The sequence below is a fragment of the Camelus bactrianus genome, chromosome 10 (genome assembly GCF_048773025.1).
Source record: "Camelus bactrianus isolate YW-2024 breed Bactrian camel chromosome 10, ASM4877302v1, whole genome shotgun sequence".
In the NCBI taxonomy this organism is placed as follows: domain Eukaryota; kingdom Metazoa; phylum Chordata; class Mammalia; order Artiodactyla; family Camelidae; genus Camelus; species Camelus bactrianus.
In genome coordinates, this window is record NC_133548.1 from 69,071,905 (window position 1) to 69,089,595 (window position 17,691).

Here is a 17,691-nt window from a genome sequence, read left to right on the forward strand (position 1 = left end):
GGATGGGCAGTGCTGGGTGGAACAGCTAAGTTTTGTCCACATTCAGACTCTTAGAAGCATGTAGGAGTTTAAACATGCTTATGTTAGCAGGGTTCGGCTTTACTGCCTTAAAGATGGTACATTTTGGTATGCTTTCTTTTTAAAATTTAGAACTCCCCTAAAGTTGCCATGATAGAAAGCCTGCTGTAAGCTGATTTGAAGTACAATGCCAGGCCACATGCTTAGTGCAACCCAATTTAAAACATACTGTTAGAGATTGTTTCTATAATTGTTGCCCTTACTACATTTTTTTTTTTTTACTTAGAAAAACACTTCCTGAAATAAGTATTTTAATGCGTAAGATTATAGAATATCAAAATTAGTTCCACACTTGAGGTTTTTTGTTTTGTTTTGGGGTTTGTTTTGTTTTTTGTTTTTTGGGGTTTGTTTGTTTTGGGGTTTGTTTCTTGGGGTTTTTTGTTTTGTTTTGTTTTTTGTTTTTTAAATCTGTTACATTCAGGAGGATGATGTCAAAAAAGCTTATCGGTCATGGTAAGCAGTCTCTCCTACGCGCCAAGGGTGAATAGACATGTTAGTGAAGTTAAATTAGTATATAGTTGCTACTTGATGGTTCAGTGATACAAATAATGGTACAGTAAAGAAATATTTTTCCTTGTTTACCTAAGAAGTTTTTCATATAGAATTTTTAAACTTAAAGCTTAAGATCACCAAAGATCACTGAATGATCATTTAAATTAATAATTTATTTGTGTTACTAAAGCCCCTCACCTCAAACACACACAAAAAATTTGTTTTTAAGAAAAGACTATGTATCAAGTTATATTTGTATCAACTCTGAATTAACATCAGGTATCTTATAAAATGTGCTGCAGAAGAGGCGTTTGGTGATGCCACTTTTTCTGCCAACCCAGAGATACAGAGACAAGAAACAGAAAAAGAGATTATAGACTTCCCAAGGGAAAAGTCAAATAGATTTCTGCTGAAATAAATCAGAATGGTTTGGAAGGGGAGTGGTTCATAGTCCTTGTTTTGTTTTAGAGTCATTTTGTTCTGCTACCCTTGTTGCTGAGGTCATTTCAGAACTCATCCTGGACTTGTTTCAACTTGGAGATCCTCCTGTGCATTACTAAGAGCCTCCCACTAACTAGGGGTAGAGAGTATTTCAGTTATTTATTTACTCATTCAACAAATATTTGAGTGCCAGTTACGTACCAGGCAATGTGCTGGCCATCAGGGAGGGGGGCTTTGCAGGGTAAATAAATCATTACAAATAAATCATTACAAAATATGTTAAGTATACTGAAGGATAATAAACAACGTGCTATGAAAGGGAATAATGTGGGGCCGTCAGAGGAGGCTTTTTTGAAGAGGGACATTAAAAGATAAGAAGCAGCTAGTCAAGATCTAGACCATATAAAAGGACCAATTTTTGTGCTTATCAGTCAGAACTCAGGTGTTCATCTTCTCTAAATTATAAATTCCCCTTGGGAAAGAGCATTAATAGTAATAAGTTACATGTAATTAGGAGGAAAACTATTATTAGCGAGACTGATTACTCATTAATCTAACATGAATTCATGATGGCAGGTAGATTTTAAAATATAATTTCCCTTCTCTTTAGACCAATAGTTTAATTATGTGAACTTTCTCTCCAAACTAGACTTTCAACTTTATTTTCATAGTAGAGGGGAAAAAACACAGTTATATCCCGGAGACAGAAAGAGCTGAAAGCTGGTGAGAATCCTTTCTCCCTTCTCCTCCTCACTTCATTTAGCAATCCCTGTGTCCTGCCCCAGACTACTTAATGAGGTGATGAGGAGAAAATGTTCTGTTGAATGTTTTTTAAGCTCCGTCCTTTTATTGCTTGAAAAATACCATTATAATGAATTTTCATACCAGGCTTTTGATAGATGGTTGAAGAAGACGATATCAAATTGACCTAAATAAAGATGTTTGTTATTGATACTTTTGAACAATTCAAAGATACAAATAATTTAACCTAGTTTTGGGGCCCTAGACGTTGATGCTTGGGAAGGAAGAGAGGTACAAAGTGTGGGAGGGAGCAGCTACTTTGCCTGGGACAAGACCTGGGGTAGAGTTTTAGAGGAGGTGAATTGCTACCACATCTTACAAAACAAAACCACAATGAGTTGCCACTTTATTCTCAGAAGGATGGCTAAAATCAAAGACAAGCTTTTTAGACAAGTGCTGACCAGAATGTAGAGCAGTTGGAACCCTCATATATTGCTGATGGGTTTATGAAATGATGTAGCCACGTTAGAAAACAGCGTGGCAGTTCTTCAGAAAGTTAAACATAGGGTTATCATTGACCCAGCAATTCAGTTCCGTTCTCAGATACATATGCCCCCTTCAGAAGGGAAACCACGTGTGTCCACACCGAACACTGCACGCTTGGATGTTTGTAGCCCCATGGTTCATAATAGCCAAAAAGTGCAAATAGCACAGATATCCATCAGTTGATGAACAGACTAACAAAAGTGGTACACTCATGCAATGGGATGTTGTTTGGCAATAAAAAGGAATAAAATATTGATACATACTGTAACGTGGATGCATCTTGAAAACATGCTCAGTGAAACAAGCCAGTCACAAAGGCTGCATGTTGTTTGATTCCTTTGTATGACATGTTCAGAATAGGCAAGTCCGTAGAGACAAAAAGGAGATGAATGTTTAGCAGGGATGAGAGGAGGGGCAACAGGAAGTACGCGGCTTACCTAGGACGTGGGGTTTCTTTCAGGGATGATGAAAATGTTCTGAAATTAGATAGTGATGATGGTTACACAATTCTATGAACACGTTAAAACTACTGTAAAAAGGGTGACATGTCTCAGTATAACAATTTTTTTAAATACATACTTTTATTGAAGTGTAGTCAGTTTACAATGTTGTGTCAGTTTCTGGTGGCCAGCATAATGCTTCAGTCATACGTGAACACATATATTCGTTTTCTTATTCCCAGGATAACTTAAAAAAAAATCATTCCTGGGCGTGGCATCATCATTTAGGTATTGCCTTAATTAAATGTTGGGAAACATCTTTTGTATATTGATAATAATGTATGTTCAGTCTTTAGAAAGACTGACAGATGACCTATTAGTTTGTATTTTTAGAAAAGCATTCATTTCTTTTAATAAGCCTTTTATTTTATAGTCTTGAGTACCCTTGTAGGTATGGGGAAAATCCTAAAATTTGTTTCTAAATGTTACGAACAAACTAATACAGTCATGCTAATATGTAAACGTGTAGTATCTGAAACTTGATAAAATATTAAAGCAGTGTTTTTTTGTGTTGTGGGAGATTCGATGTAAATTAATGTCTTGAAAGTTCAAAAGTTGTTTCTGATTTTAAATTTATGCTTAATGAAGTTACTAGGATTGAATTTATTATCTCAAAGTCTACAACTGATTACCAGATCTGCAGTACTTTGTAACATTCCAAGGTTGAACTTACAAATTATATAAATCTAAATATTGTCTGAAAGTTTGAAAATTCAGATGTTTAGAGTGAAATTTGGAAAGAACCCATGGTGATGACCTCCTTTCTTTTTAAGAAGGTCATCTCTTACTTTTCAGTAATTGCTGAGTGAATGGTTCGCCACCATAAAGCTGTCAGGACTGATTTGTTAAGAACTTGAAACAGTTGCTTTTTCATGGTCCAAGCAGCAGGCTCTGAATTTCAAAATGAAGCATATTTTCTTTTTAATTCTGTCATATTTTAGGGATTCATTTTCGTCTTACCTTCTAGAAATTTTGCTAAAACTGGAAACATTTGGGGTTTTGGTAGTTGCTCACAGGGAGGAAGAAGCTGGTAATGCTGTTCTTTCCTTCTCTAGCTGCCCTGCCCCCTGCCCCCAGGAAACAAAGCCTGCTTTGTTTCTTGCCTGCTTGTGAGGTCTCTGCTGCACCCCATGTGGGTGCACTGCTCTGTGCTCTGTTGAAATGCTTGAGATACTCAGAAGGTAAAGAAAGGGATGCCTCTGAAGAGAATAAATCCCGGCTTCAGTAGATAAACAGGGTTGTTTGAATTGGTCGTTTAAGAGAGCTCTTTATACGAAAATGTGTAGCCCTGCTTGTATCCATAGGTACCAGCAGCATTTAGGTAAACACAACCAAAAGTGCTTACCATTATTAGCCAGAGAGACTGTTTCTATTGCATATTTTGTACAAACTTATGTTTAATTCTCCAAAGTTGTTCCTGCTTCATCCTTTGATACCCCGTTCTTCTATATCTGTGGTTTTGAATAGTTTGATAACCTTAGGTTTGAAAAAGACCTTACCAACAAATTCAGTATGCCCTCAGCAGTGGTCACTGTCGTTAATAGCTACTGCTAACAGTATCTGATTCTGGGAAACTGGTGGGAAGCAGAGGATGTTTACCTGTTTCTTTACATGCAGTATTGTTACTGCCTGTTAATTTTCACAAAAAAAAAAAAAATATATATATATATATATATATATATATATATATATATATATATATATATATATATATATGCTGTATTTCTTAGTTAAAAATCCAGTGTGGAAAGCTCAAAAGCTTTTCCTGATGTTTCTTTATAGATGAAATATTTAACAGTGTACAGTTCTAGAATTTGTTTTGAAATCAGTCATGTTTTATAATTTCAACACTCTTCAACTTACTAATGGGTTACTTCCTAGAAGTTTTTTAAAAATTAATTTATTTAGTTGCTTGGAACCAGAAACATTTTTCCTCCCAATAGTTGTTTGCATTGGGTCTCAGTTTATGAGGTTTACCCTATGTGGTAGATACTCAGTTCAGTCCCTCAATTCATATTTAACTCGTATTATTGAACCTGACATAGCACAACATATAACAGCATCTCTGTGGGGAAATAAATGGGTTGCGTGTCCTATGGGAGTGATAGGAACATATTCACCAAAAGGAAAGAATCCCTAAGGAGACTGAGCTAAGGCTCAAACTCCACCACCTACTTTTTTTCCATTTAGATCTTATAGGAAAGACAAATATGTCTGTATGTTTGTGAATCATAGAATACTTAGAGAAATAATGAGTGGCATGGTAAAGTGCAAGGACGGGGTGGGCAGGTATGGGAATGCACGTCAAGATGATCGTCTGTAAGAGTGGTAACCTTCATGTTTAGAAAGAACTATTCGGAAAAGGGAGGAGACTGACATTTTTGGAGCATCTGTTGTGTCCCAGGGCTACACCAGACACTATACACACATTACTTACAATCCCACAGTGATCCAAAAGGGCAGTGTTAATACCCCAGGCGTTAGTTCAGGAAACCAAGGATTGGATGAATTGCTGAACTGGTGTGCCCAACTCTAAGCATAGTCTGTTTGACTCTAAAGGCCCTGTTTTTTGTATCTTACTGTGATGCCGATCAATTGTGCATCTAGTAACGTTGTGATGAATAGTTAAACCGTAATTATGAAAGTTTTAGCCATTTATTTTTTGTAGAGATCTTTCATAAATAAGTATGGTGGGGGTTTTTTTGTTTGTTTTTTGTCGGTTGGTTGTTTTATTTTAGCCATGTTTAAGAGGTTGATAAGCCTTTGAACAATATGGAACAGCGTGTCATGTTTTTATGACATCCTTTCTCTGTTCTACCAGACAAAACATTAAAAAGAGATAGCCAAAAAGACATAACTGGGGTCATAAATTAAAAAAAAATGTATCTGTGGGTCAGAAAATAAAACCACAGAAAGCAGTGATCAAGGGCAGGGCTAGAGGCCAGTCAGCTCTTGAGAATATCAGGAACTCAAAGTGTTAAGAACAAAGAAAGAGATATATGAAACAGACACAGCGGACGTGCAGCCGACTGGCCCTGGCCGGGTACAAAAGCAAGCACTGACCACATGGCAAGTCACAGATTTCAAGAATCAGCGTACAGACCACATTCTTTAACCATAGTGCAACGAAGTTAGGTCCCAATAATAAAAAGTTAGCTTCAAAAAAATATGGCTTACCCTACCAGCTATTAAAACATAAAGGTTGTAATTAAAACTGTAGTACCTAGTATAAGAGTAGTTAGATTAATGAACAGAATAGAAAACCTAAAACAAAATAACAAAATATGGAAATTTAGTCCATGATAAAGATGATCGGTCGAAGGATACACTTCACAGACTAATGGATAGTCATGAAGAAAAATGAAATTAGGTACATTCATGCCCTACAACAGGATAAATTCCAAATGAATTGAATCAAATTGCCAAATAAGTATATAAAGTGGAACCATATAGTTTTTGAATTTAAAAAAATTGATGAATTTCTCTGTCACCTGGGAGTGAGGAAGACAGCTCAAATTTCAAAAAGAAATTGATAAATTTAACTACTTAAAATATAAGCTCTTATATGGAAGAAAAAAAATAAATTGAAAATACAGATGATAAACTGAGGGAGATTATTTGTAACTTATAATGGCAAAGATTTTCTGTTCCTAGTATATAAAGATTGTCTAAAATAGAGAAAGTAAAGATTAGTAACCCTACAAGAAAAGATGTAAACACAATTCACATAAAAATGTAAATGGCCCTTTAAAATAACAGAAATTGATCAAATTCTTGTAATAAGACATAACAAAGTAAAATCACACTAGGAAGACATTTCTCATCTTTCAGACTGGTAAAAATCCAAAAATTTGGCAAGGCTGTGGGGGAAAAAAGACACTTCTACATACTGGTAGGGATACAAAAAAGTACACCTATGTGTGTGGAGGGGAAGGAGGGATTTGGCAATATTAGTTATGTTTTCAGCTCTTGCATTTAAGATTCTACCCCAAAGATACAGTGGAAAATAATATAAAATAGTGTATGCGTGAGAGTATTCTATCTGGCACTCTTTAGTAATAGTGAAACCTAATAGGAAATTGGTTGAGTGAAATGCTTTTTTTAAAAGAAAAATGGGAAAACCTCTGTATATACTGCTTCAGAGTGATCTCAAGGATATGTTAGTAGTAGAAAAAAGGCAAAGTGAAGTAGAAGAAAGTATTTTAAAAGTGTGCTATCATATATGAAAGAAGTATGCTATTCTATATCTGTGTGTTTGCTTAGATTTTTTTTAAAATAGAGTTTAAAAAGACTGCTAAGAGTTACGTTATCAGTTGGCGGTGGGGGGTTGTTGGTTGGTAAGTAGAGCAGTTGTGTAAAATTCAAAAGCAAAATGTCATAAATGAACCTGTATATTGAGTTGGTGGCCAAATCACACAGAGAATAATTATTTCAGGTGACTTTTAACTGTAGTGATTTGATTGGATACGCCTAATGAAATATCTTAAGGGCGAAAAATGACAAAGAAATCAAACCCTTTTGTAATCATTTTGTTGATCATAACTTTAATAATCATGTTATTTTGAAGTAATTGCATATGTACAGAAGGCTAATACAATATGCTGTTGGAACCAAGTTTTTCAGCATAAGACAGAAAATAGTTATCAAATAATCTAAGTAAAAACCCTGAATGATACATATTGAGATGATTTCTGCTATATTATTTGCTTGAAAGAAATTGAGGAGAAAATTGATGAGAATAGATGTAAAACAAAATTGGCTCTGTGTTGATCATTGGGAGCTGGATGATGACCACATGCGGTTCATAATCTGTACCTTTTTGTACTTCTCTTTATGTTTATGGAAATTATTTTTAAAATTGTAAACCTATGTTTGCGAGCATAAAAGCGTACTCCTAAATAACTCCCGGGTTAAATGAACATCACAACGGAAATTATGAGCGTTTAGACTACGACAACCATGAATGATGCGTACTATTTCAAAACGTAAGACATGTAGGAAAAACAATACTTAAAGGTAAGTTTATTGACTTAAATGCTCCAAGAAAAGATTTAAACTAAATAAGTTCAATTCAAGAAGTTAGAAAAAGAAATACAGAAAAGCTAGAGGGAAGAAGTAAGAATAAAAATGCCATCACCTTGAATTAATAGTTCCGTAGGTCGATTGGAACTAAAGCATTCTGAGAGAGGGTTGGTCTGTAGTTTTCCTTTCTTCTAGCATCCTTGGTTCTGTATTGTTATGCTGCCTCTTGGAAGAGTTTGTCAGTCTAAGGGGAAATTGGAAGGATTTCTATATTATCTTACATAGTTAAATTTCTGTCTCAGTGAATATTCGGCTGACTTAGAAACAGTTCAGTGTTTTTTCAGCACACATTTTGTGCCAAGACACTAGACTAGGCTGTGAGAATATATTCATGACTAGGACACTGTCCCCACTCATGTGGCACTCGGGTCTGATAGAAGATAGAAATTTGCAAATAAAAAGTCACGGTCTGGTAAGAAACGTCAGTAGGCAAAATTGAAAAATCCCAGGGCAGTACCCCAAAGGAAGGTGACTCTTAATGTACTTGGTGGACTCAGGGAAAGGCTGAGGAGGTTTTGCTCAGTCATCTCCAAGAAGAGTGGGTGTTTACCAGCCAGCCTCTATGGTACAACAGAGAACACATGAAAAATCACCACAAGGACTTCACTGTGGCCGGGAGCCAGTAAGTCACAAGGGCTGTCAGTGTGTGTCATTTCAGATTTTGGTAGCAAGGTTCATGAGAGAGATTGGTCTATAATTTTTCTTTTTTTTAATGTCCTTGTAAGGTATCAGGGTTATGCTGGCCTCAAAAGTGTTGTGACATTTTTTTCTTTGCTGTTCTCTGGAAAGGGTTATATAAGATTGAAATTATTTCTTCCTTGAATGTTTGTGGAGTCATTTGGGCCAGAGGTTTTCTTTGGTCGGTATGTATTCCATGTTTCTAGTAAACGGCGACCTGAAATTTTACCTTAGAAAGTTGAATATGTGTCTGAGAAGGTGATATATCATTCTTACTGACATTTTCACGTACTAAAACTTCCATCTGCTCATGGAGGTGACCACAATCCATAGTCTGATTAATGTTGTCTTAGTGACAGAAATTCACTAGTATAAAAATCCAGTCCATCGCTAGTTGTCAAATGGTATGTTATAGGTTCAGCTGGAAAAATAATAACAACTACGTGGGCTGTATGGGAGCACAGTGGTGTTGAATGAGACTGGTCTGTGCCATTCACATTCTTGTAGGCTTGTTTCTTTCAAGTATGCTTCAGATCAGTTGACTCTACTTGATTTATTAGAGGTATACTTTAGGGTGTCTTAGGGATTAATAATCTTGTTGGGCTTCAGTGCTCAGAATGCTTTGTCTCAGTTGCTTTTAGAGATTTATTTTTAATTAAATATATATTATATTTTATAATAAGCAATGCATTCACATTATTCAAACTTGAAAAGTTAAAAAAAAAAAGTTTCTCTTGAACTCAGTCCCTTAGTAACCCAGTTCCCCCAACTCCAGAGCCAACAGATACTAGTTGCTTCTTGGCTGCCCTTCAGTTGGTATTCTCTGGATATGCATGCAATCATATACTTCCTTTTTTAAAACACTTCTTCTATTCTGCACTGTGCTTTTAGCTTCATTAATTTTAGACTGTCCCATGTCACCACCTATTAGAGCTACTTCTTGCTGCTTTTCTCTTATGGCTGCCTTACATCTTACGTGATAATGACAACGATGAAGCGTATAACCATTATACTGTTGGTGGAATTTCAGGTTATTTTCAGTCCCATTTCAGAAGGGCTATGTTGAATATCCCCAGTTGCTTTTGAACAGCGAAATATCCTTTTCCATTGCTGGTTTTTTAGGATAGATCTTTTGTTTCATTTCAGCCATGAACCAGAGAATCAGTCAGAGTGCTCCAGTGAAACAGCCACCGCCCCTGGCCCCCCAGAGCCCCCAGGGGGGAGTCATGGGTGGTGGCAGCTCCAACCAGCAGCAGCAGATGCGGCTGCAACAGCTGCAGATGGAGAAGGAGAGGCTGCGGCTCAAGCAGCAAGAACTGCTCCGGCAGGTGAGGCCGCAGGTCAGAGACCAGCCTTCCACTTTGGGGTTTTGCTTTCCTACGTGATGTTGGGTGTGTTTCCTTTTGGCATTTATTAGTTACAGAAGAATGTCGTTTTTCTAAAACTTGGAGTGACAGAGAAACATCTTGTCCAGCTCGGTCCTTGTCTCAGTTTCTTGACTGGCCTTTGATCACATGGGCTATAATTTGTGAACCTGTATCACAAAGAGGTGTTACGCAGTCAGGCCAAAGTTGAAGGAAGCGAGGGTGCCTTTCCTCACATACACAGGCGCACCTCGGAGATAATGCAGGTTGGCTCCAGACCCCTGCAATAAAGCAAATCACACAAATTTTTTGGTATCCCAGTGCATATAAAAGCTAGTGCTTACACTGTACTGTAGTCTATTAAGTGTGCTGCAGCATTATGTCTTAAAAAAGAAAACAATGTACATACCTTAATTTAAAAATATTTGGTTGCTAAAAAATGCTAACCATCATCTGAGCCTTCAGTGAGTCATAATCTTTTTGCAGTAGTAACATCAAGGATCACTTATCACAGATCACCATGACACATACAATAATAGTGAAAAAGGTTGAAATATTGTGAGGGTTACCAGAACATGACGCAGAGACAGGAAGCGAGTAAATGCTATTGGAAAACTAGCGTGGAAAGACTTGCTTGACGCACGGCTGCCACAGACCTTCCATTTGTTTTAAAAAAAAGTAATGTCTGCAAAATGCAGTAAAACGAGTTATGCATGTACACGAAATTGGAGATTACTGTATGTCTGAGGGTTTCACTAAGGGGAGAACTCTGGGACATCACTTGGGGAAAAACATCTTTTACTTTAAATGAATTATTATCTAGAGGAATACACCAGTATGGTGGTTCTCAAGTGACAAATATGCTTCAACACTGCTGAGTCTAAGATGTTTTATTTAGAACATAATACAGGCTGTCCCGAGTTTAGAAGATCCCAAAGTGCCTTAAAATTCCGCTTATGGATGTTTTTTCATGTTGGGCGGGGTAAGACCTAACACTGGGGAGCTGGAAACCCTTTGTGACCATTTCTGTCAGTTTTCTTTCAGAAATACTGTTGGTCTTTATGTTCCATGAGAATATATAATCCCTCATCTCAAAATGAATATTTACTCTATCTTATTTCGGAGTGGTGAAGTCAAGATACTGGGGGCGTGGTTTTTATCAATGCAGTGTATTTTAAATTTTTCATATAAATATTTTGGACAATAAAATCATGATGTGATTTTGAAAGTGTACAAAAGGTGAAAGGATAGTAAAAATAAAATCTCCTTTTCCATTTCTCTGGTTCTCTTTTCTGGATGTAAATAGCTACCAGTTTCTTGTATTTTTTTTTTCCAGAGACATTCTCTCTGTTTACCAACATGAAATACATGTGTCTATACTATTTTCCCCCACCTAAATCATAGCATATTAAGTGTAAGCATTAAAAATATCATTCTGGGGGAGGGAATAACTCAGTATTAGAGTGCATTCTTAGCATGCATGAGGTCCTGGGTTCAGTTCCCAGTACCTCCATTAAAAATAAATAAACCTAATTACCACCCCCCATTTAAAAAAAACATAGAAAACAAAAAAACTAAAATAAACTAGTCTACATTTCTGTTGCTAGGATGTAGGCATTTAAACAGGTACTTTTTTTTTTTTTATGAGGGCTGTATTGTAATAGTGTCACTTGAGTGTTAACGGAAAACATATGAACTTGTTACAGTCATTGAGCTCTGATTTGGGATTTGAAGAACTGGTTCCTAAGTCATGGAATCCCAAAAAGACACACCTCTAAACTGCTCCCAGCCATCTGCCAGCGTAACTCTGGTGTGGCTGGCCCCGAAGGCAGTGAGAGCGTTGATGCTGGCATTTAATACCAAGAAGTGGTCTTGAAAGAAATACTCCTTCATCTGCCATTAAGAAAGCAGAGAACAGAAGCACATTAATACAGTTTACAATATCTCTGACGTTTCACAAATTACTACAAAGGAAAGGTATTTTTCATTTAAATAAAACTTTATCATCAAAACAAGGGAGTAGTACCATCAAGAATAATAATATAGCTAGTAGAAGAAATAAGGCAATTTAAGAATATGTTTTACAAAGCCTGTATTCACTGCTTGCTTTTCGTTTTGTTGTTACTGAGTGCTGGATGGTGTAAGTAAATATAACTTCACATGTGAATTAAAGACTATCAAAACCAAGAAACCTTAGTTAAGAAAAATTAGCAGTCTAGGAATGGGCCACCCATGATTTTGCTGTTGCCCCAGATCAGTTTTCTCCACCCCACCCCCATCCCGGGGCAAAATGCTGCTACTTGTAAAACTCTTCATTCCAAAGAATTTTTCTAAATCTTATTCTCACTCTTACTCTGGGTGATGGATCCTGGACAGTAAACTTCCTTTTAAAGGTAACTTCCTTGTTTCTTCTTCACCGCTTACTGTGTTGTCTTTTCTTTTATTGAAGTGACAGACCTGCTCTATTCTTATACTAATGGTCTATTTTTAAGGTTTTTTTTTTTTTTCTTCAGTTTTTAAGCAATCAGCATAAATTCAGTATATCTTAAGTCTTTTGGCTTCCTGTGGACTTCTTCCATTGACAGTTTCTTTTATCACTGAAAACATCAAATTGTGTTTTCCGGCTTCATCTAATGCTCAGAAGTAAAGAACCTACCTGACCAATATCAAATTTTATTTGAATCCTGACACCTGCAGTCTTTCTGTCCTGTCCTCAATGCTGTTCAGCCCTTCTGAGGTTTCTGTTTGTTACGTGGTGACTCCGTTGGCTCCTGTCTTCCTCAGCCTGCTGCTTCTGGGGCTAGCTTGGGAACTCTGTGCTATGGTGGTATGTCTGGATACAATTTGTAAGTCAGCCTACGCAGCCAGACTATGTGGCTTACAGTAATTTTTATCCATCTTATTTTTCACTCTTAGGCAATGCGGAATATCAATCCCAGCACAGCAAATTCTCCAAAATGTCAGGTAGGCTCTTGTCTGATGTTTTAGCATTGAAAACAGATATTACATTAGGAAAGAGAAAAACCTGTGCTCCAGGGGCCTGTCCTCACTGAAGATGAGCCCGGAGTAACTCTGAGCTGTCTTTCTGCTGAGATCCTGAAGTTAACATTGCTGTTCCCAGGAAGTTTACACTGTCTGCTCCCTCCCGGCTCCTCCCAGACAGCTTCTTGTACTCATTTGGTTCCGTGGAGGTCTTTTTTTATTCCACATTTGTTATGTATTATGTACATCCTATCAGCCGTGAAGTGTGCCTCATTTTTATTTGCATAGCCTAAAATAGCACTTCCAGTGTTTCACAGGAACTGATCATCTGAACAGTACCAGGTCGCACAGGTCACTCACTTAGGCAGATTGCTTCAGGAGATCTTATTTAGAGTTACAATGACACCACTAGGGAAGGGAAGGCTCTTTCTAGTAGACATTCTAAAGGAAGAGTATCAAAATTGTCAGGAGAGAGAAGGGTCTCCCCGAGTACTCTTCCGGGTTTCTCTGTTGGCTTTTACCAGCGTTTCTCCCTGGTGAACCCCAGGGAGCACTGACTGTGAAGGTGTCTTGTTTAGGTGGAAATCCTGTGGCCGTGTTTTCCGTCTGTAACACAGGCACTTGTCTGACTTGTGGAAAGAATCTCATTCTCGAAGCCAAAGAGATTCTCTGTGTTCAGGGCTCACAGATTGGAAAGCATTAGGAGCTGGCGGATTAGTGCACTTTTCTCAGATGGGCAGAAGCAACCGTGAAGCACCTCATGTTCTTTGTCGCTCTTCTTCACTAGACTAACAAGCGCTTTGTGTTAGGGTCGGCCATGGAAGTGGGAGTTGGCAGAATTCCACTCATTTTGGATACTGTCAGCTTGTCCATTGGACCAGCATGCTGATAAAGGCAGATAGAATCCTTATAGAGACCAGAACCTTTGTGAGAGGAAAACTATTCTTTATCTTTCTCATAAATGCCTCCTTTAACCAAGGGATCAAGTAAAGGAATAACTCCTGAAGGTCGTCTTTGCTAAAGCAGAGCACGGGCATTCGTACAGCGAGGGCCCCTAGTACCGCATTTGACTGGGAAGAGCACCAGAGCTGTGGATCTTTATAGAGCGAAGACATTTTTCCCTTGCTTCTTCTCTGAAAGTATTTCTGAAAGAAGTTTCTTTTATTTGTGATAATGAAGTGGAAGGTAATATAAGAGCACAAATTAACTCAAATGAGATTTGGGATCAAACAAGAAGTTCTCCAAGCTGAAAGTGTTTTGAAATTGTTTCCTTCCCCACCCCAGCTACTGAGATCTTAACCCCTAAATCTGATCAATTAAATACGTCTAAGTCTTTATTTCATACATCAGTGTCAGTGTAAGTAGTTGCTCTCCTTAAAAGCACCAGGAGTTTTTAGATACCTTTTTTAGAAGTAAAGCTTTAGAAAAGGTAAGGCTAATAAATTAAAATTCTATTAAATGTATGTGGTAATAACATTACAGAGTTAATTCCTAAGCCAGAACAGGAAACCTAAAAGAGGTGGGTGTTTTAAAATCTACTTTGCATGTGTGGAAAATGCTGCCTTGTGTAAGCCTTAGTCGTCAGTGTGTTTACCTGGCACAGTTGTGGGAATGCGTGAGATTCCAGTGTAGGGTTGAATTTGGAGTTGCTCGAATACATGGGGTCTGGTGGTGTTTGTGTCAAGCACGCATTTGTGTTCTTCTCGTCCTGCGTATTTTTTAGATGATCTTAAGGTAGGTGTCAGGGAAGATTCCACAAAGAAAGGCCATATCTTAAGTGAAGATGGCTTTAAATATGGTTATCAGGATAATCAAGAAAGCCAGGAAGAACCTCTCAGTATCAAAGAACAGACTAAATAAAAAAATAAAGAACGAGGACTAGATTCATTCAATATTTGAATCCCAGGCACTCCTTTTTTTTTTTTTTTTTTTAACTTTTCTAATAGAATTTGGTACAGATGAGTTAACAGGCAGTGTGAAATTGAGGCTGTTATTTATGATTATATGCCTCAGAGCTGAGGGCTATGGGAAAGTACCAAACTTCAAAATATTTACAAACTACTTATTTCAAAAGCTGTCTTTAAGTACTCCTGAACAAGATTAACAAAACATGTCTATATTGTAGGGTTCTCTGGTCAGGTAAACTAGTGTCAGTATGGGTAAGGTTAATGCAAAATTCTGAAAAATTAAGACAACTTTAATGGCATTAGTATAACTTCTTAAAGAGGGAAACTATTACCTTAATTTGTCAGAGTTTGCAGAACTTTTGGAAAAAACGTGTCCTCGTAGATCTTTAAATTTTTTAATTTCATTTTGATTATTCACTATTTTTGTTCCTAAAGCAATTTCTATTCTCAGGGGGAAAAAAAAAACACTTTAGAAGCTGTGAACATCATCTTTGCTCTGTGAGATTGAGCATGTATATGGCGCTCAGTTTTCTAGGTGTATCTCTTTGTAATGCATCAGCTGCTCCTTTGTGAACTGGAGGGAGACCTTTGAGAGAGTAGCGTAGGAATGCATCCCAGCTTCTGTTTCAAGGTCTTTTGATACTGACAGTTTGAGGAGGATAGCCCCTCCCACCCCCGAGTATGAATGTTTTTATCTTCTCTTATGCTTAAGAATGTGGTTCTTAATTCCTGTGGTTCCCTAATACCTATGAGATCAAGCCTAAACTCTGCAGCCTAGCTCATTCATGGTCTGCGGTCAGTAGCCTTCTTTCTCCCTCTGAATTCTGGTTAAGCCAGTTACCTTCCTTCCACAGAGTGCACACTCCCCTGCCTGGGTGCCGTGACTCCACTTGCGAGCTCTCCCCATAACGAGAGCCTGGCTTTTCCCCTTCCCTCTTACTGACTCCTTCACAAGGCCTTGGTCAAAACTGGTCCCCAAGTGCCTTCATCAGAATTCTTGAAACCACCCAGAAAATAGAAACAAGACTGCTGTACATAGATACATTATTTCTGAGCAAGTAATTTTTAAATATTCACAGAAATTATAGCTATAAATATGTTCCAACTAGTGAGTATTGTGTAGTTGCCGTTCCTTACGGATAGTAAGGAATGTACATCAGGGTCGGTTACTGGTTTAATGAGTAAAAAACCCACAGCGTTGTGTTGAGGGTATTCTGTACCACACTGTTAGCCCACGGTGGTAACTTTACATTCGGACGTCGTAGTTCTAGTCAAATAGAGCAAAATAATTCCACTTTTCAGAGCCATGTGAAAATAACACCTTAATTTTTTTTCCTGAATTTACTTAATAAGAGCAAAGTTTTTACTTTTTTTTCCGTCTGAACTGTCTCTTAGGTTAGCAGTTTCAGAATCCAGTTAATACTTTCTCCAAGACTGATTATCTCTTCTTTTTGAAGTCCTAATATTGAATATATCGTAGATTCATTTAGGTGTTCTTCATGAACATTTTCGGTTTTATTTTTAATGGGCATATTGAAAACTTAATATAAGAGAACAGGAGAGATAACCTCACACCCTGAGTGCTCCTAACAGGTTATCTTGTTTTAATCATTAAGGTTGTGATAATTTGAACAATGCTGTAATAACTTTATTACTTAAATTGAGACCATAATTAAATAACACAAATTACAAAAGGCCTTATTCCAGAGATCTGTCAGAAAGAGTGTTAAATCTCAGGACGATGCTCGGAACACCAAACTACACATCTGTTTTGCAGATCTCGTCTCAGATTTAGGGTTATCATGTAGTTCTCATAACCATCCCCAAATCCATGGATACACATTTCTTTAGTCAAAACGATTATTCTGAAATTAAAGATACTTTGGTAAATGGTACAGATATTAAAAAACAAAAAACATTCTAAGCACTGGCTACATGTTTTAATAACTTCCAAAATAATGAAATATTCTGTGACTGAAACTGTTTTGGAAAATAGGGTATGGTAAGGCCTGTCTTCAACAGTTGGAAGAAATGACTCTTTTTTCCTTCTGTTTTTAGAGTTGATGTAAACTGCTATTGCTAAGACAAATTGTTCATAAGATGTATATTTTTATAGAGTTATTCTCCGTTTCTAAATTTGAATTTCTAGTTCACTAAACTAACCCACCTTAAACAAATTGATTGGGTTGGGGAGAGGGGTACCTTCACTTGTGTGCCATGTGTTACCCAAAAATGATACATACGTTCTTACATAGTTTCGTATTTGCTAAAGATAAAATTGCTTTAAGAAAGTAATTAAAGTTGACATTATATTTTATAGAATTTTCTACAAATGGAATCATAACCTAGTATGATTATCTTGAGATTCATTCATGTTGTATCTGTGTAGTTCATTCCTTTTCACTGCGAACTAGTGTTCCATTGTAGATGTACTACAGTTATCAGTTCATTTATTGATAAACATTCGACTTGTTTCTAAATTTTAAATTTGTGTAAACATATGCTTTCATTTCTCCTACATACTCTAAGAATTTAAGAGCCTAAATTTTTCTAAATGTTTCCAGACTGCTAACTTCTACTGCCTTTCTCCTTATTTTTCTGAATGATGTGAACCACAGCTTCAATTTTATATGGGGCCAAAATACTTTAACTACCAGATATATATTATCTTAAAGTGTCTTTTTTTTTTTCACCTTATGGGAAATTATACTGCTAGTTAAATGAGAGGAAGGAAATATAAAAAGGGCCAGTGGCTTATGGCTGGATCCTGTGCCCATAAAAGTCCACTGTATGAACCAGGCAAATCGTGTTTTCCTTTATAAAACATCCCGAAGAAAAGTTCCCTCCAGGCCAAGCTGGGACTGTCGGTTGTACTTACAA

At 37.1% G+C, this 17,691-nt stretch overlaps 1 protein-coding gene across 8 annotated transcripts in view; it reads left to right on the forward strand.

Annotated features, from left to right (window-relative positions):
- Nucleotides 1–17,691, forward strand: part of YAP1 (Yes1 associated transcriptional regulator) — a 108,532-nt gene that overhangs the window by 76,954 nt on the left and 13,887 nt on the right. For 2 of the 8 annotated variants that reach the window (XM_074372941.1, XM_074372942.1), the window contains exons 5-6: nt 9,705–9,898; nt 12,839–12,886. In XM_074372941.1, the coding sequence (XP_074229042.1) occupies nt 9,705–9,898; nt 12,839–12,886 (242 nt within the window). The remainder of the gene's footprint in view (nt 1–9,704; nt 9,899–12,838; nt 12,887–17,691) is intronic. The other 6 variants (XM_074372943.1, XM_074372944.1, XM_074372945.1 and 3 more) reach the window with 3 other exon arrangements.